Source organism: Kryptolebias marmoratus, linkage group LG12, assembly GCF_001649575.2.
Source record: "Kryptolebias marmoratus isolate JLee-2015 linkage group LG12, ASM164957v2, whole genome shotgun sequence".
Lineage (NCBI taxonomy): Eukaryota > Metazoa > Chordata > Actinopteri > Cyprinodontiformes > Rivulidae > Kryptolebias > Kryptolebias marmoratus.
This window is the reverse complement of record NC_051441.1, coordinates 2,093,481-2,114,152: the sequence shown is the minus strand read 5'-3', so window position 1 is coordinate 2,114,152 and position 20,672 is coordinate 2,093,481. Positions and strand designations below refer to the sequence as shown.

The 20,672-nt window shown below is 37.9% G+C and overlaps 1 protein-coding gene across 1 annotated transcript in view; it reads right to left on the bottom strand.

Moving 5' to 3' along the window:
• The window catches only part of grin2ca (glutamate receptor, ionotropic, N-methyl D-aspartate 2Ca), a 53,790-nt gene that overhangs the window by 30,896 nt on the left and 2,222 nt on the right, over nt 1-20,672 (bottom strand). The window contains exon 2 of the mRNA XM_017419285.3: nt 3,385-3,835. Coding sequence (XP_017274774.1) covers nt 3,385-3,819 — 435 coding nt within the window. The 5' untranslated portion in view covers nt 3,820-3,835. The remainder of the gene's footprint in view (nt 1-3,384; nt 3,836-20,672) is intronic.

Sequence of the window (20,672 nt, the reverse complement as noted above, 5' to 3'; positions counted from 1 at the left end):
TCTGGTAGCCATCTTGAATTGAGTTGTCTTTAAAGGTTAATCAGTTGTAGATATTCAGCTATTTCTGATAGTTTTATTAAAACCTATCCACTAGTTCATGAGATACTTTGCTAATGCTACAGACAGATAAACACATATGGCACACAGACATGGGCAAAAACATTATCGCCTTTTATTTTCAGTAGCGGGCAGTAAATGTAGAATAAATATTGCTGGACTCAAATGTTTATATCTAGTTCATATCCAACCTTTTAAAAGGTTTTTTAAACAAGGTTCTAAGCATAAATCAGTCACTGAGACAGAGGAATCCAAATCACAAAGCAAAGACAGAGTAAAAAAAGAAAAACACAACAGATCAAAACAAAACTAAAGCCCAACTCTGGAAACAAAGGCTGGAACTCTCACTGCAAGTGTTTCTCTTCTGAACTGTCTTTAGTTGAGATAAGTCACTCAAAAACTGTGTCGCAGGTTTTAAAATGCAGGATGTGGTGAAGACAAGTGAGTTCAAAAAGTAGACAGAGGGGAAAAGGAACTGCTCTAGTTTTGAGAACAGCCTCAGGCTCGTGTTCTTGCAAAGACAATCACGGTTTTGTTCGTGGCCGACTTACATTTTGTTCTCTGAAAGCACTTCAGCTTGCAGGATGTGATCTGTCCGTTTGCAGAATGAATGCCTCAGAGGAAGCTTTGAACTTTGAGTCGTGATATTAAACTACATTTATAGCATGGAAGTAAAATGTCCAATACATGTGTCCAGCAACTGTAGACCCAAAATCCCTCCGTAAATGTAGATTTGTTTTTTAAACACATCAGAAATCTGCCTGTTCAAAACTAAAAAGATTTTTTTTCTAACTCACAGAGATACAGCAGTCAGTTTCATTATGCATCATGTGGATCATGTGTCATTGAGCAAGGACGGATGAAATATTTAGTCATTCAGATTCAAAAACATGTTGAACATATTAATAAATAAGTAAACTTGGTACATGTTCTTTTTTACCCTGCTTGTCACATACTTCAGTGATTTTTCTCTGTTATTGCTGTTGATATATTCACTGTTTGAAGACCTTTGGGAACTGATTTGCCCTACAGGCAATAATAATATCTTTCTCATCCGTATGAAACTAACATGTAGCTGTCAGCTTGAATGACTTTAACTCTGTATTCTAAAATAGCGTTTGTCTTAGTTATTTGGTACACATATCCCACTAAATCACTACAACAAGACAGGTAATGGTACATGTGCCATGATGTTACTAATCATCCAAGTGAAATGGGCCGAGAAGTGAAATCGGTTTGTTTCAAGCTGTCACTTTTAAAAGATCAAACTGTGATTTCTGTGATAAGTTTGAAAAATGAATGAGCTTCATGCCCTGTGAAATACTTTTGACAGCACCACATAAATCACTCAACAGGAGGCTCTGTGATTATGAAGAGACTTATAAATAAGAACTGAGAGGTACATTTAGTAAGGTAAAGAGTACAATATTTTACTTGGAAATGTTGTGAAGTAGAAGTGTAGCTCAGTTTTGTACTCAAGAGTATTTCAAGATAAAGTACTTCATTTGAATTCGCTTGAGTTACATTTTCCCTGGACAGGCCAGATCGAGATGAACAAGAGACCCAACCATTCACACTATGAATGGTTTAGTCTTTAGAGCTATTTATACACAAGTTAGTTATCAATTAACCTGGCATCATGTTGTTGTTTTTGTCTGGGGGAAGAAACCAGAATGAGGAGAAAATCCACTCATGCAGGGGAGAACATGCACAGGTCACAGCTCTAACTACTGCCAATCTACTTCTAGTTGAATTAATTACAACTTTAAACATTTTTCAACCCTACTGAAGGTTTACCTAAGTGAAAACCTTTGATTTACTTACTTATATAATATAAATTGAAATAAGTATGTTTCTAAGAAATGCACTGCTACGTGTTGAGCTTGTTCTTTTACACAAGTCTTTATGGTTATCTGGTTGATGCAGATTTAACTGGCCTTGCCCCAGTGTGAATGCAGAGTGTGCATTTTTTATCAAGTGTATGCAGAAAGACATGAAGGTTGTCAACTTTTTTTTTACTGTGATGTCATAGCTCTACCTCTAACCAAACCTTCAACACAAGCATGTCAGACTTAACAAAAACAACAATACTGGCAGATTTCATTCTTGTGTTTGTGCTGCAGAATCAAATTCTTCTGCAGCCAGCCCTCTAGGTGGCGCTTGTTTTGTTTCTGCTTCAAATTATGAAGTTCTGTTCCTGTGTTTAGTTATAACGCATGCTGATGGGTCCCAGGGCAATTGGATGTCAATCAGAGGCCTGGTACCTCAGCAGGTGGCACAGGATTGTCTGGTTTCCAACAGGGGTTGTCCATATTAATAATGCATGCATTACTGTTCTGAAAGGCAGTTTTATTGCTTTCACTAAATTGGACATATTAATCATCTCAACATCTTTTAATGTCTGATGAACAGTGAAGAGCAGTGATTCATTTCCACATTTACCACCTTAATTTACATTCCCTTTGTTTGTTCTGTTATTTCTAATGATTGATTTGCTTTATCTGTCCTTAAGTTAGAATTGTCAGCGTGTAAATGAACAGCAGGAGATATTAACTGCTGGGTGACATCTTTTATTACCCTGGAGAAACCATGCTGATGGCAAGATCCCAGCATGTTGTCTGAAATGGATGCAGCTGACGGGAGATGTCTGCAGACTTGTATGAATTGGAGAAATTACTGAGATCTTATGTGTGTCTGCTTGTAAATATATAATGATCCAAGTCCTAATGAATTCTAAAGCCTTATTAAATTCTGATTCATCATGCATACAGGAGCTTCAACAGAAGGTTTTAAATCACTTTTGATGGATGGAGAAATTTGTAGTCTTTTAGTCAAGTCGAAGATGTGCTTTTTTTTAAAAGCTAAAGAAATTAAATAATCACTACTTCAGGTTCTACTTCAGCAGGAAAAATCTTTTCTGAGATTAGTCTGCCCCATGCAGCCGAGGCCTTTGTGAAGGGTGTTTTAGCCCTCGAGATAGATCATTGCTGCTAAACCTTCCAGCTTCAACCCAAACAAACTCCACATCTGTGTGTCATGAGCATCTCTTAAGCCGTTTGCCTCAACATATGGCACAAACATAGGAGTGACTCCAAAACGCAAAGAAGTCAGTGATTCACTAAAACCTGATGTTAGCAGATTACAGCAGATTTATTTTAAGAGATTTATGTTCCCAGTTTGCTTTCTTGCTTTCCAGTAATTCTTTCCTTAACAGATTATTTTATATTTAGTCATTTGAAAATGACAGGTTTGACTTTTTTTTTTACCAACCTAATGGTCTTTTACCAAACAACAAGCAGCTCTGGATCGACCGGCAGCCTAACTGACCTTGTATGGCAGGACGACAGCGGACCCTCCACTGATGCCCACAATGGGAACGGCTGTCTGGGTGGAAATGAAGTCCAGGATCTGTGCCACGGCCTCTGAACCAACGCTGTCCTCAAACACCACACCATGGACACGGTTGGTGGAGAGTGTGTCGCAGATGCGGGTGAGCAGAGCCCGTGGGTTTGTGTTGTTGACCAGAACAGTGATGGGGTTGACTTCCAGAGGCAGATCCATGAAGTTTTCTCGGCTCAGGCGCCCCTTTATCTCCGTCTGGTAGGCCGGGCCACTAAACACCACTGCCACGTTCACGGATGGCGAAGGAAAGCCAAAGGGCCGGCCTGAACAGAGAGGGATGGTGCAGAACAGCAGCAGCAGCAGCGGCGGCGGCGGCAGCCACCATGGGGAGTCACTCCAGCAGCCTTGACCAACACCCATCTCAGTCACCTACTGCCTAAAAGAAGGGTCAGAGTTGAGGGAGGGGTCAACAGAGACAATTGACAAATTAGAAAGATGGAGTGCCTCACACCTTTTTAAAATGCTCAGCTGGCTGTTGTGTTGGGGCAGATTTTAAACCAATCAGGACATGGCAATCCTAAAAAGTTAAGTAGAAGACAACTGGATTCCATCTCTTGTTTCATGAAGAAATTCTGGAAGAACTGAGAACTTGAATGAGAGGTAAAACATCTTTAAGAAGCGAAAGTAGTCCAGTTGCTTTCTATTTAACCAATTAGGCTCAAATAGTTGTTTTGCGTTATTGATTAATGACATTTTGGCCTAAGTTTTGCCCAGTGAGCAGGTTTGCCTTCCTTAACTAAAGCCCCCATTAATGAAGCCCAGATTGATATTTTGAAAGTGTTTCTACAAACAATATGGGACCGTGGCCGGGCTGTTGCTTCTCAGTTCGGCAGCTGGCACCCTGCTGGTGTTTTACTCTGCAGGCCAACAGAACAGATGGTGGCCAGTATTTAATACAACAAATGAAGAACAAGAGGATTTTGAATTTTTCTCTCGTGACGTTACTTTTGATGGTGTTACTTAGTTTTGCCAGCAGTTCACGGTACTCACACATGATCTGACAGGCAGTTTTATTTTATTTATTTATTTATTTCAATGAAATATCATTATCACAAAGAAACTGAAATATTTTAAAACAAACCACCTCTGTTTTGACTGAATTGTGGCCACCACCTCGTCACCTTAACTCGCAAAGTTTTTGTTTTGCCCATCCTCCAGAAAGAGAGGAAAAACTTCTGAGTAGCGTTAGTTTCAGTTTACCTCACGATTTATAGGCAGACAGTTTGTGCTGAGCTGTCAGACGCAGTTAGGCTCTTTGTCAAATCTGTCACAGTCATGTTTGTGGCTCTGAGGGAGAGCTGCACACTGGTTCCCTTGTCACAGGGATCTGATCCACCATGTGATGGAATCCCAGAGGGGTGAATATATTGTAATCCCTTGATAATCCCTACCAGGCGTCATGGCTTGCAGCTTGATTGTTGTGCATAAACTTATCAAGCAATGCTGCACAAGGGGAATTGTAACTGTGGCTCTGTTTCATGTTTGGGCTGAGCTCCCTCTGGAAAACATTACTTACTGACAGACAGGTAGACTAAAGGAGAAGACTGGTTCTTCTGCAGAATCCCTAAGAGAATGTTTTTACAGTCACGTCACATTCTGAAATCCAAAGAAGAGACATCAGATGTGCTTGAGAGCTTGTTCTAGCTGTCTCCTTCATGTGATTCTCCATGAAGATGTTTATAAATCTTTCCGTTGTTAGTCTCCACCAAGAAATGACGTCTTATGCATTCCTTTCAGTGACACGGTTCTGCTGCAACAAAAATAAAATACCCTAAAATGAAAGTTCTTGATTAGATTTGTATGCATAGAAGTGGCTGCCAACCATTTTAACTTTTCAAAAACCAATAGTGGCAAAGCCCTGTAACAGTTTTCTGCCATTTTTAAATATTAAAACATTTGCTGTTAACCTTGGTAAACATTAGCATAATAACAACAAAGACAGGCTTAAAACTACAGTACCATTTTAATTAAATTAACATGATTGTTTTTATTTCTTGTAACAAATATGATAAAAAGATCCCAATAATTTCTGGAGATTATCTGAGGTCCCAACTTTGTGTTCAGGTCCCGACCCCAAATTTAAGAACCACTGATCCATATTATATATATAGATGTATATTTATGTTTTGTTGACATTTTATTTACTTTCCTTATGTAAAAAGAGAAAAAGAACAGTTCTGTACAAGCATTAGTGCACCTTAATGTCCTATTGTTTTTTTTTAAAAAACCTTAAATGTCCTCAAAAGGGTACAATCTTTATTTCTTTTCTAAACAGAAGTTTATCTTAGGTTAAAACTTTGGCATGATAGGTGGCGGGTGATATGCATTCCTTCATGGTTTTCTAGACCCATTTTAGATTTTTAGGCAGCTGAATCTACAAAGCTCCTGCTGCAGCTGAATTATAGATGCTTTGTAGGTTTGTTGGGTCAGCTCTGGAATAAATCAAATGTTAGTGATGACATCAGTTGGTTTTAAAGATTTTACACGGTACGAGAACGAAGCTACAGCCCTCTGGGTTTCCGTAGCATGCTGCCTGTTTGGCTGTAAAGCCAGTTTGTCGTAGTTGGAGGCAGGTTGATGCTGTCGTCACGTCGCTGTCACTAACAGGAGTCTGTATGAGTCACTGAAGCTGCTGACGCAGGCAGTGAAACCAATCGGTCCTTAAACTCTCCTTTACTACTGATGTGATGACCTGCTGCTACTCTAACTAAGCCTGTTTGGAAAATGCATCATTATTATATATTTATTCATTTATCTAATGACCTGAATGTCGTTACATAAAGTATTTTATCACTTTCTGTACATCATTTGCAGTCCATTTTTGACGTATCTACTGTTTTGAAATTACTTTTCTGCATACATATATGATGCAATAAAACATTCAGTATATTTTTCTTTTAAACACTCAGCTCAGTATGTTGTTTATTTTGTGTGATTTATGAACAAATTAACAATTTCTGTAAGTGTGAAGGAAAAACTTCTGCAGGCAAAGAAAAAGAATTGTGTTGTTAACTTCTAAGGCACACATATAAACACAATATATTATCAATTCACTCTGTTCCACAAAAACCTTGGCCTAATGTCATTTATCACACACAACTATGGATTTTTGCACAAATCAACAAATAAAACTGCTGGAGCTGCTCTCTGAAAAAAAAGAAAAAAGGTTAAGAACTCGTAATAGATCATTTTGAATCATGCTTCCTAACTAGGTAGAATGAGACGGATCACTGAGGGTGTGACAGTGTGTGTATTTGTGCTGGGATGGTTTGATACAGACATGAATCTGTCAGTCACAGGTGATCACCACTCTTATCTAGAAGCGGACACATGTGTTGTTTAACTACGTTTTATCAACAGCCTGAAAGGAAAAAAAAAGAGACAGTTATTATTTACATGAAACAGACCATGAGTGGTTCAGAATAACACAGAGAAGCTTCATCACCTGCCTGTTGAGAGGAGCCTGTATGCCAAACAGTTGTGTCATATAATCGACACTTTGAGAAGTACTGTGGCAGGCCGTTTATTGTGACTGAATTCAAAATGAAATACTTTATTTTGCATTAAGACTTGGTCAAATTATTTAAAGCTAAAACTCCTTGGTTATTGTTTTGTTTTTATAGAAATACTTTTTTTGGGAGTCAAACCTCATGTTTGACAGATGGTCTGCAGGATACCATTTATAATTCAGATTGGATGAAAAAGTAAAACTGACTTATTTATTTTATAGTGAACTTATATATATATATATATATATATATTATAGTGACAGATAATAAGTTGCTGAACATGATTTCTAACGCAGAGCCCACCCACTAACAGAGATGGTTTGTTTTTTGTTTCTGGGAGAATTATTATGTTTTTTTTTTAAATAAAAAAAAATAAACCATAGAATTTGACATTTGTTTTTCATTCTTGTTGTACCAAACCTGTATATAAACCATGACCCTCATACCAAACTGTGACTAAGCATATTGTTATTACCTTATCAACTTTTATATTTACTTTTTTTATTGAATCTTACTCAAAACACTAAACAGAGCAAACAGCCGTTTAAACTTACAGAAATCTAATTTGCACTTTTTAAAACAATTCCAAATAAGTTGAATAAACTGTGCTGTTAATCTGTGGAAAAATCACTTCTTTTCATTCACTACTTCCAAGTAATGACAAAAATACTTGAATAAAATTTTCACATTTTTTTAAAAAGACAAATTTAGATTAAAATACAGAGTTAGATAAACTTTGTAAAAAGTGTTTTAAACAGGACTGACGATGCACTGAACATAAGCATATGTGAATAATTTGATGTATTTAAAGAAAGTTTAGGAAAATAACTCCATTTTCACAACATAATTCAAACAAAATGTAAAGTTCTTTATACTGTTTCTTTATCTTTCTCCTTGTTGGCAGATGTAAACAAAGTTATTTGTAGATCAATAAGTTTATTGTAAAAGTTAGAATAATTTCGGAAAGTAAATATAAAACAGCAGCAGCAGAAAGTACTAACAGTCTGTTCTCTCTGTTTAGTTTGTGTTTAACAAGCAAACATAAAAAAGTGCTTAACCCCCTCTAGTGGATGACACATGTTGGAAGCAGTTTCTTTCCAGAATAAACTCCCAGATGAGGATTGACTCTGAGCAGCACATTGTCTGACTCATTTTTCACCTCGAACAGCTGGACAGTTTGATAACTCAAACAGGTAAATAATACACAACTGCACGTTCAGCTCCTGCACGTTATCTGCTCCAGTGAATTGAAAATTGTTGATAAGGGGAATTGAATTGTCTGCACACACTGACACAAGCCTCAGTGATAAGAATGTGAGCACACTATAATATATATATATAAATCAGATAATGAATACTGTGGATATTCTAATCTCACACATTTCCTGTTTGTATTATTTTTCATCTCTGTTTTTTTGATTTTGGGACAGTTTTGTTTAGAAAATGTAACTTTTCTTGTTGTCTGGCTCCTTATCAAGTTTTTTTTTATTGTTCGAACATGTTTTGCTGCATGTGTTGATTACTATTGAACCAGCTGAGCTTCCCCACAACACAATGCACATGTTTTAGCCTAATTAATCTTCTTAACTCATTTTCTGTCAATTGCTGCTGCAAACAAAAAAAACCACCATCAGTTGTTTGGTTGCTGCTCATCGGGTTCTCCGTGTGATCTCTGCAGCTCATTATTGTGACGTTACAGCCCCTGAGGTGTGGCCTCATCTGTGCAGTGTTTAATGTCTGCTTTTATATTCTGGGCACGAAGCCTCTGCTGCAGTTGTTGCATTGGCTGCACCTGTCCTGCTCCCCACCCCCACCCCCACCTCCACAAGATCCGACTCATCTGCAACCTGCAGTATTTACACAGAACGAACAAACTCATCCACTGTCTCGTTATCAATAAACCGCTGATTGTCCAAACAATCTACAGAAACTGAATTCCCTACAGTCAGGCTCTTTGTGAAGCCATGACCTTTTTATATGGAGAAATGGAACTAATGTAGTTTTTCAGTAAATCAAACTGCTACCACCTTGACTCTTAGATATTTTTTCTATTTCTATTGATGCCTTGTAGACTCAAGTTCCTGACAAATCATAGCAAGTTCAAATTAAAGGTAACATCCCTTTTTTTATCCTTTCAGCTGAGGAGCTTTCTCAGTTCAAATCAAATTACCTTGAGAGAAGCTACCTGTTGCAGGTTGATGCTCCTGAAAGTAGCATTTTCTTTAGCTCATTAATGTTTTGTTTTTACCAGAAAGTTTTCACTTTCCTCCTCTTTTCTACTCTCTTCAGCATTGCTGTACATCTATGTAGCACACAAGCAAGACTCTGGAGCAGTCCAATGTTTAATGGGAGAGGGATGCAGAAGTTACTTTGGACTGTATGTTTTTTAAAAAGCAGTTTAAATATATTTATCTAATGACTGAATGTGTTAGGTATTTTCTGAGGCCACTAGTATCTTGAGGCCCAAGGCTGTCGCTTACATTGCCTAAAGATAAGTCCACCATTAGTCACACTGCTTTTTTATTCTTAGGCAGAACAAGCACAGTGGCCTTTATCCCAGCGCTTTACATCAGTAATATGTTAGTTTATTTTTGATGGGAAAAACCTAAAACAAATGATAATCAACAATAAATCCACCAACCAAGTGAAATACCTCTGAAACTGAAAAGGTTCATATCCTGATATTTCTTTGACTGTTAATATGCCACAGACTGCTCATCAACAATGTGGTCGTTTCCATTTTTATACTTCTCATTGTTTCCTCAAATTATGTCTCTGTTTATAGTATTACTGCACGTCCATCTTTTCCAAGTGCTGCAGGTAAATTTGAGGCATTTCAAAGCATTTGTTTAGACTTCTAACTTTCTATTCTTAGATTAAAGATACAACACAACCTACATATTTCATTGTTACTGCTTTGCAGAAGAAAGTGATTTAACAATAAATAACAGCTCCAACAGAAAGGTTTGTAATGTTACAGAACAAAGGTGTCACATATTCATTTGTTTTTGTTAGAAATGAGCCTTCCAACAGATTGGTCTTATCAGGCCTCAGCAGGGGACGCAGCAGCTTACAAACTTTCCTTCAGTGTTGAAGAGCTGAACGTGTGTTTGTATCTCACACACACACACACACACACACACACACACAGAGGGAAAAGGGCGGTGTTAGATTTATACTGGAGGAAGAGATTGTAATCTCTGGATCTCACACTCTCCACAATAACAGTCAGTTCTACTTCTGCTCTCTCCTCTCGTGGTGTTACCCAACAAAACGAGGTAAACTGGACGGCACTTTAGCTTTTTATAGTCATTAAAGAACATATAAATTAGATTTAGAAATTACAGTATGTAATCTATCACTTTAATTTAGTTCTCGTTTTGGTTGACTAAATATTACTGTTTATTAGTTGCAGGGAAAAAAACAAAGTTTAAGGTTGACGTATTTTTAAAGTTTCCATTGTTTTAAAGTCTATTCATAGCAGGTGTTAATATTATTCTTTAACAGATATTATTGTTATAGAATAAGATTGAAGTTTGAATGTGTAATGTAAAGGAGTATGCGCAGTTTTCAAACCTGGGTTTTGCGTTAATTATTACAACACAAACTGGTTTCATCTTTTTTTTTTTGGACATTTTTTGCAAATTTAAATTAGTTACATTATTGGTAAACAGAAACTAATGACTTGTTTTTCTCAGGTTGACACTGGAAGTCATCAGCATGGCAAGAGTGCAACAAAGATCCACTGAAAAAATAAAACTTGTTCTTGTTGGAGCAGAATTGACTTGTTTAGGCTCTGTTCAGAGACGTACGTTGGTTATGATTAATAGACAAGGAGCAACTGCATCATTTTCTCAAAGCAATAGAAGAATCTGTCTTAGTGGAATCACTTCTGTCTTGCTGACAACTTCTGGTGTCAAAGAGATACAAAATGGTTCAAATCTTAGCTTGTTTGCCAGTGATTTCATTGTTTTATTATTATAAACATGGAAACAAAAATCAAACCATGATATTTTCTCATCCATTTTTGACTATAAAAAGAAAAGCAGTTCAGATTTTAATTAAATCTTTTGTACTTTATTAAACAAAACTCAAATATTTACATCATATTTCATTAATCAGATGAATTTTGTGCTGTTTAATACAAAATTGACTGTCTAGAAAACACAACTTAATTGAGACCCTAATTTATTGCAAAGGGTGTTGTTTTCTTTCTCACCAGATAATTTATGATTTATTATTTTAAAGGCCTAAGCTTTCTAAATCCGTATGCATTTAACTAAAATTCATATTATTATTTAACTCAAACAAATAAAAAAAACAACCCTGCAAGGTTTGAGGTTTTTTTGTAAAACCTGAAGCCATAAAACACCCAGAAGTTTGCTTCATCTCCAGTATCTCCTGACTTTTGTTCAGTAAGCTAAACAATATATAAATACATAATATGCAGTATTTCTAACCCAGCATGACCCTCTTAACTCCTCCCTGCACATACTGACTGATCACTTTGCAAATGCCGAATCAGATTATTTCCGCTGGACTTAGGCCAGATTATCATTATCATCATAAAAAGGCTGCATCTCTGTCATCTCCGTTATCCTTGTCTGATCTTTGGGCATTTGTTCTGACCAAAATCTTTTTGAAACTACGTCAGATTTAGCTTCAGTTTGTAATTTCACTGTGAAATGTTTAGCTGCTCTGAACTGATCCTCTGAAACAGCTTATAACTACAGAGCTGCAGCAAGGCAGCAGAAATACTCCTAGCTCTGTTGGATTAAAAACAAATATATACAACTTTCATAAAGTCCAGCACAGCTTTACTTTGGCTCATACTGAAGGTATTTTAACAACACCACAGCAGTTTCTGTAGTGCAGAAGGCCAAAAGACAGATGATTCAACTGCACACTTTCCACTTAGCCTCAGACTGTTTACCTCCCAAAATACTGATTGATTTTCCATCAGATTCAGATCAATGGAATATTAAAAAGCTGATAAAATTAATCTAAAAGTGCAGATCAACCCAAGTACAACCTGACAGGGAATAAACATAGAAACGAGTCAAAAAGCCATTTTCTTTAGTTAGACATTAATGCAGTTCTTATATTTTTTTAATCTTGTTTAATCAGAAATTCTCCAACCACAGCTTGTGTCCCAGACAATTTTACTCTGTATAATTTGGAGTATTTTAGTCGTTAAATGACACTTGTGTTCTTGGACCATCAAATAAGTGAGAAATGTAATTTTAGGACTTGTATAGGCAATCTCTTGGTGAACAAATAAAGAAGAAGCTGACTTTAATATTTGTGGAGCAGCAGAGAGAGAGATGCAGTTTTCCATTCTTCTTTACAACAATCTCCATAAATCACCTGTTGAACTCAGTGACTGAATAATTATAGCAGCTGGATAAAGGGCTTTGACTGTATTTTTTCAGTGCTCATATTTTAATTAGTCTTATCTTAATCTTATTTATTTTCAGCAATATGCAGTCTTAAGTGTTAACTTTATATTTTATATTTTAAAAATGTTCTTAAGAAGGTGTAATGCACTAAAGTCAAACCATATTTCTTTAGGCAGGCACACTAAAAGTCTACAAGGACTGTAAATGTCAGAAATGGTGGTAAAAGATGCCAAACAGTTGTCAAAATAACCTGAAAACAAGCGGAGCAGCTGGTTCAGATTAATATTATAGACACTGTCCCACAAACCTTTTATAATAAGAAAGAAAAATAAGGCAGGGTTCTTATTAAGACTTTTAAAGGGGAAAAGCTGTGTTTGCTGCTGACCCAACACACCGACACATTAGCTAACCCACATCAGACCCAAGTGTCTGTTATTGAGCTCAAGGTCAGGCTTCAGGACTTCAGATTCCTTCAGCTGTTGATTCTTCGACAGCATGGCAGATTCCCGCTTGTGGCCATCCTGTAACCTGTCTGTTGATTTACAGCCCTGATCTTTATGGAGCAGTTCTCTGTAGGATGGCCTCCTGATAAATGGTGGCCTGCCACATGAAACGGCTTAAGACCGAGTCCATGTCTAACAGCATCGCCTGGCGAGCGGCTCCAAACGGGAAACCACAGCGGAGGCTTTGCAGTCCAAAACTGCAGTGATTTATCTGTCCCTACTGACCCTGGAGACAGAGGCACATCAAGCAGACTCACTCAGAGATATTAGTTTCTCTGATGCTTCGCCTTCATTCCTGCCATTGGCACTACAGACATATTTAGGACATGTCCACCACGACATGAACTATACATGACTTATGATTGATCTATTATCCGAGTGAAATCTCAATAAATTCAAGGTGATCTGTACAGATGGCTCATATGAAGGTCTTAGTGGAGGGTGTAGGGGAGGAGAGGAAGGTGACGATGGTCTTAAAATGTCTCATAAATTTACACATCCTGCAGGTTGAATCAATCAAAGGCTGGTCAGGCTTTGGATGGTATCTCTATGCATTAAGGGGTTTAAATATTCAGGAAAGAAGTGGAGCTGAATTGAACAGCTGTATTTCCTGAGTATGTAGTACCGGAGTGGCAGGTTTTAAATGCCACAGCAGATGGAAAGCTATGGAGTTGTTTTATTTAAATTTCATCTTTTAAATCCCATCCAGTACCAACACACAGCTCCCTCAACATGTGTAACATAACCTTCATCTGTCACACAGTTGTTGTTTACATTAACATAATAAAAAGGCTCAGGAGCTGTATTTGTGCAGACAAGATCATTGTTTGGTAGTATCTCACTGGGCTGAGAGTAGTTGGAAACTAGCTGGTGACTCAAAATTACCAAAAATAATTGCAAGATTTTTTTTGTTGTGGCCTCACAGTATTCTGGGTGTTAGCAGCCAAACAACCAGTAAGCCGTGCGGCCACATTTTGAACAGCCAGTTTTTAGAAATCATGGTCTGTGTGCACAGCTTGCAAAACTGCATTCTTGTTTTTGGATATTATTTTGTTGTCTCTGCCCACATTGTGTCCACCTTGTCCTGCTTTGTATCCACTAATGCAGCCGGCCCCACATTTACATTTTATTCTGCTGTTGTACACTTCTGCAATGAAGTCAGGCAATCAGTTTTTGAATGATTATTTATCAATGTCGTGGTTTTTAGACCTGGACAGGATTTTTGTCAGAGGAGAGCTCCTGTGCAGGTGGTGAAACTGGACAGATTGGATGTGCAGGTGTGCAGGAAGGTAGTAATCTTTGTGCTGCTGAAGATTACAGTGCTGTTGCAAATGTAATCCATTTTGTCGTAGCGATTGTGTGGGAGTTTATCCGAGGCTTAAGGGTCTCAACGTGATTCTGATATAAATGTTCCTCCTTTGACCCTGTGACCTAACCAGACCTGATGGTAAACCTATCATGGCAGGTGACATGAAGGCTACTGGAAATGTCCCTGACACTCTGTGGTGAGCTCTGCTCTCAGCCTCATGTGAATCTGTATGCAGAGCAGGGATCAGTGTAAGACCCTGGTTAAGCTGAAACCGTGACTACCGGTGCAGAACCAGAACACTCCCCTGCCACTGATCCAGCTGTCACCAGCCTGCTCTAACAGATGACTCTGTGGCTGCCCACACATGCAGCTGACCTCTGACACGCACACACGCATGCTCTAATCCACACACAGCATGAGCACACCACTTTGGTCATAATCTAGTTTGTTCATATCTTTGCTCTTTATAGTTTAAATTTGTAGTATTAGTTAAAGAATAGAACATTAAAAGGTTTCATTAGAATATATTTTCCAGAAGAACAGGTTGGTTATTTATATAAATTTATGTTAGAAGCTTAAAACATTTTTCAGTTTTTAAAAACAACAACCTTTGCCTGGGCCCAAACAAATCCAATAAAGTGTCTGGAGTTTTAGCCACTAAAATGAGTTCCCATTTATTACGACAGAACACTGTTAAAAAATTTAGATGAAAAATATAAATATAAATATAAAAAATATATAAAAAGAAAATTTAACACTACAAATTCATGCTCAAGTTTTTGTTTTTTTTCTTTTCTGGTAGTTTTTGTCATTTTTCCAACCAGCAGACATCACATCCACTGTGCCACACCATCATCTCATTTGTTTGGATTTGGTGCTGATTTGTAATCTTGAAAACATTTTTTTTGCCCATACTTGGAATTACAACTACCTGGAATTTAACTCTTGAGTGAAACGAGAAAACAGAAATTTAAAAAGTTGAATAGAAAAATATAACCTTGAATCATTACAGTTTACAATTAGTAGATTTGGTTAGTTTATTTCTGTTAACTACTTGTGTATTTATCAATATCAACTTTAATCTGACAAACTTCTTAAAGTGAACAAGTTAAAAGAAAGAAAAAAGAAATATTACTGACTGTAAGTGTTCCTGGTTAGTCAATAATTGTGTCTGAGATGAGGTTTATAAGCTCTGATGGGCCTCCATCCCTTTAATTTCAGCTAATGCATTTAAAATCAGTCTCTGGAAAGCAATTAGAGCATGTCGTAAACATTTCTGCTTTTTATAGTTTTCTCTGAAAATTATATATTGATTTTTGTTGGAATAAACAATGTGCAGAAAAATTCCAATGATGTATCCCCTGAGGCACCTGTTAAGACCTTATTGGACCTGCGCCATGCTAAAAGTTGGCCATCTTTAGACCACCTTTTTGGCTCAGTTGATCGTTTTGGCTGCATCGCTGAAGTACTGATGAAGTGTGACACGATGGAAGAGATGTGTAAAAAAGAAATCCAAAATAAGCCCAAACTACGTCACAATCACAAGTCACCTCCGCCGACTGAGCCACCAGAACACTCTGTGTCACTTTTTGTTAGCCTGATTTCTTCAGAAGCATCCTGCAAAGTCAAACTGCGGGTTCTGTTTCGACGTTAAAAGACGTCTCGTGGGCCCGCCACCTCTCCTCACTTTACCTCTGAGGTTATCATTGTCATCATTCGTCATTGAGATGCTCCCCACCATGCTGTAGCTCAGGGCTAATTGTGAAAAATTAATAGGCACACATTAGAGAGTGAACAGAAAACGATTGCACTAATCAATTTCGTGTGCTACAAATTGCATATGCATCCACCTGTACCACCCTCACACAAACACTTAGGTTGGTGTCAGGATCTATAAGAGATAGAAGAATGACAAGGAAAGGGAGGCAATGGCTGCTTCCACCCCCTCCCTTCTCAGCGTACGGCGTGTCAGTTTTCCTCCTCAACAGGGACAGGACGGTAGACGGGTGCAAGCGGTGCTGCGCCATGAATATAAATGTGTTTGGAGTCTCTGTCGCGCCCGTGAGAGCAGCCGTAAACTTGGGGAGGAAGAACAACATAGACTGCTCTTCTGCTACATATTTAAGGTTTCATCACGTGGCTTCCGTGTTAGAGTCCCTCCATTGTATGATCACAACAGATCTTTGCAGGCGTGTGGCAGCAAACTGTCAGGTTTCTAGATGTCTGGGAGAAATGGGTCATGTGATGATCCACCTGATTCTGGAGGAAATTTACTGCTCTTCTCTCATGACCTTGGTTAGATTGCTCTGATATTCTGCAGCCCTCCCCCACCCCACATCTCCATAAGGTAAATGTTTTACTGTTCCGGATGCTCCTTAACAGGCTGTCAGTCAGCACAAGGTCCATTTAAATCAAGTCTGTACAGATATTCACAGGTATTTTTTTCTGTTTCCCTCATTCACCTTTGTTTCCATCACTTTTTGTGTCTTGTCAGCCTCATCTCCTTTCCCCTCCCTTGATCTAACGGTGAGATACTTTTGGCTCCCTGTTCATTTTGGAATTGATTTTAAAGTTTTATCATTGACCTATAAGGCCCTGAATGGGCAGGTTCCTGTGTTTCTGTCTGCCCTCCTGCAGCCTCATGTGCCCTCTATATCTTTTCGATCTAATGATTATTTGCTTTTAGTTGTCCTGAGGTCAAGGCTGGTCCACAGGTGATCGAGCTCCTGAACTGTGGATCCAGCTGCTCCTTCATGTTAGACTGGCTTCAGCTCTTGGTGCTTTTAAAGCCTCTTCTTAAACCACATTTATACACACTGGCATGAGAGATTATATTTTTTGCATCTTTTTGATGGTTTTATGTCTTATCATATTTTTGTTTCATTTAATTTTTTTGTTTGTTTTTTGTCTCCTGTGTTTGGGATTATCTTTTTTACCATTCATTGTTTTGTGTGCAGCACTTTGACCGATAGCAATCGTTATGAATGTGCTGTATAAATAAATCTGATTTGGTATAACAGGTCTTGTCAACAACTGAGTATAATATTAAAAAGAACAAACAAACAAAACCTAATCAGGTCTAACCAGCATGTGTTGCTTGAGAAACTGGATTTTTAAATATCTTTTTTAGACTATAAATAAACAGAACAACTGGACTTCTATTCTGTAGTTAAAAACATTTTCCTTCCCATCCAGAGAGCTTTATCAATTCACAACTGAAGAGTATGGAGTTCCGAGCTTCAAACTGCATGGAGATCTCAGATTTCAGCTTTCCAAAACTTACAATAGATCTCTAACCTCCTGAGACCCAAGCTTCTGTTTGGTGTGCATCTTTTAAATGCAATGACGGACGCAATATCTCAGTCTTTGTCCTTCTAATTCAAACCATGTGACTGAAGCATGTCTTGTGAACCAGGCAAACAATGGCTGTAATGACTCTCCAGTGTAAATGTAGTGAGATTAATCTGCTTGTGAATTTAGCTGCATAACGGACCATTTTGTGCAGCTGAGGGGCTCTTTACACAACAATTTTTTGAGTGTAGTAGTAGATTTTTTGCTGTGGTTCATCCATTTGTGTAGACTACAACAGCACTCATGTCCTCTGAAACTGAAGCTTTCTGAACCCAGGTCTCAGGGTGGACATTTTCAGGGGGACCCCCCACAGTGGCATGAAATCGCAAATGCACACCACAGATGGTTGCATTCAGTAGCTGTTCTGCGTATACCCAAGTAAACCAACAGTAACGATGACAAACAGCAGAAAACTGTTTGTGTTATTTACTCTTTTCAACATGTAGCATCAACCCAACCTCACTGTTGGTCCAAACAAACATCCGGGTATTCACCATTCGATGGAACTGTTAACATGCTCCAGACTACATCAGGGTTGCCAGATACACTATAATTATTGTTTTTATAAGATAGTTGTAGGGTCAACTCCCTCTCCATTACTGTGCACATGTTCGCCAATAACAACATGCAAATAATCTTACAAACCTCCTCTCCTTCCGAGAAAGCACATTGTTCTTGATTTACATCAATAAACATTAAAAAGACACATTTACAGAGATTGTTCTCATGTAAACTGGGCTTATATCTTGAAACTCCACATTATCCAGTTTTGAGAAGCAAAACACCTTTAACTACAGAACAGAAGTCCAGTGGGGTTTTTTTTCTATTCTTTTTTTTTCTTTGATTTCATCTTGAATCAGTTACGTACTTCATTCTAAACTACAAGCACAAGTACAGGAAGTGATGTACCATTATTACAAGGCCAAAAAACGTTTTAATTATTGACAAATACAATATTTCTTAGCTAAATCAAATGTATAAACTGCAACTTTAGTTGTAATAGAAAGTCATTGAAGGGAAAATAAACAGTCATAGGGATTTTAACTGTAAATAAATAAATTATTATGAACAGATTTGTTGGTGCCCTATAGAAACTTTTAATCTTTGCATTCTAGTCATGTTTCAAACTAAATGTTTGATAACACAGGAGCCTTCAAGCTTCTCATCAGACATTCAGCCTGTTTAAAGGGAACAAACAGCCTCCGGGTGGTTTAGGTTGGTTGTTTTTACCCCTCTGAACATGGAGCAGAGAGAGTAAAGGTGAGAGCTGCTGAGGAGCTCAGACAGAAGATTATAGATCTCCATGTTGAAGCTAAAGGCTCCAAGACCATCTCCAAGCAGCTTCATGTTCCTCTGACCACAGCTGACAAGATTATTAAAAAGTGAAGCTCATCGGCACATTGATGCAAAAGGAAATGTGGCCCCATAATGATCAGATAGATCGTGTAGATGGTAGCAAAAGAGCCAAGGAAACCATCCAAAACCATTCAAGCTAAACCTTAAGTTAAGGAACATCACTTTGTGATCAGACCATCTGAAATCATAATGGAAGACAGAAGTGTCCATTTGACAGAAAAACACAAAATAGACACATAGGAATTCACCAGAAATGCATGTTGACAAGCCTCAAGGTTTGTGGGAGAATTCTTTGGGACTGACGAGACAAAACTCACAGTTACATCAGTTGTGCTTCTTAAACATTGAGGAATACATTTATCCATGACTCTATAGTTCTTTTCTAGTTTTATTGACCTCTTGAAGTACTTAAACTCTTCAACCTACTTTCACCCATTCACACACAACCTGATATACAAATCGAGGCAACACGAGGTTTAGTGTCTTGCCCAAGGGCTCTTGGACATGTAGTGGGGGAAGCTGGAACCAAACCGATAACCTCCTAATTTGCAGAGTCTGTCCTCCTGAACCACAGCCACCTTGTTGTTGTCGGTCAGAAGCCAGTAGACAAACGAGTGGGGTGATTAAAATCACAACTGTCGCCTGTTAACTTTTTACTCACGTGTGTTTTACACAAGTGAGAGATATACTGCTAATAATTTAATTGGTTTATTTTGTGAATGAGTAATCTGAACCAGTCTGAGGTTGTAGAGCAGGACATTATGTTGTCCTCACTTTGTCATTGAATGTATTATTTCAGTCAGGATCCTGATATTGATAGAGGTACAGGTGTGTGTGTGTAAGAAGGTGAACCTGGGATTAATACAGCATCAGTAAAAGAAAAAAAGTCAGTTTAATCAGCGAATGTATCACTTGTTATTGATCAGTTTCTCCCTGAGCCTGACGTCCAGCAGCAGCAGATTCCTCCACCTCTGTCGTCAGTGTGTTTCCTCGTGCAGAAATCTGTGTGTGAGATCGTATTATTTTTTGTTGCATTGGTTCCTTGTGTCTTTCACACATGCACAAATATGTGCATGTTACATATGGATGTATGCATGCGAGTGTGATTCAAACATCCAATTACTGCGACCAGGATATGGTTGGTGTAACATAATGAAGAGTCATTTTTCACCTGCCTAACTGCTGCTGCGCCGCTCACACTGTCTCAGCCCACGTCCCCATTTATTCGTTGGTAAAATCAGCGAATGGAAAAACATGTTCTTTACTCCAACCTCTACCTGTGGAATGAATGGTTTTATCAGAATATTTGCCAGGGATTGTTAAAAATGCTGCCTGAGAACGGCCTCTTTTTTTATATAGTTCCAGAAAGAGGAGATGAATAAAATATAGAAATTACAGGTTTTAATTTGATGTTGCTCAACATATGTCCTTAGATAGTTACATTTAAGTTTAAAGATGATTTTCTGTGTTTAGTTAGTAAAATATGTTATGATGCGACAGATGGATTTTACTAAAACGCTCAGAAATGGATCTAGAACTAAATTCTGGAGGCAATCTGATTCAAAATGGCCACCACAGCTAGTCAACCTTAGCAAAAACAAAAATAGCTAAACTTTACAAATATTGAGCTGAAATTTGTTGTGGTAGTAGCTTAGAGTTATCCCCAACCTAACATACTCTGAGTTCTAATAAAAGGCTGTCAGGACTTTGTTTAAACTTTGGCATCCAGGCTGGCAGGTGATATACTTCATTTTTTTATAGCTCATGTCTTATTTTAAAGATTTCA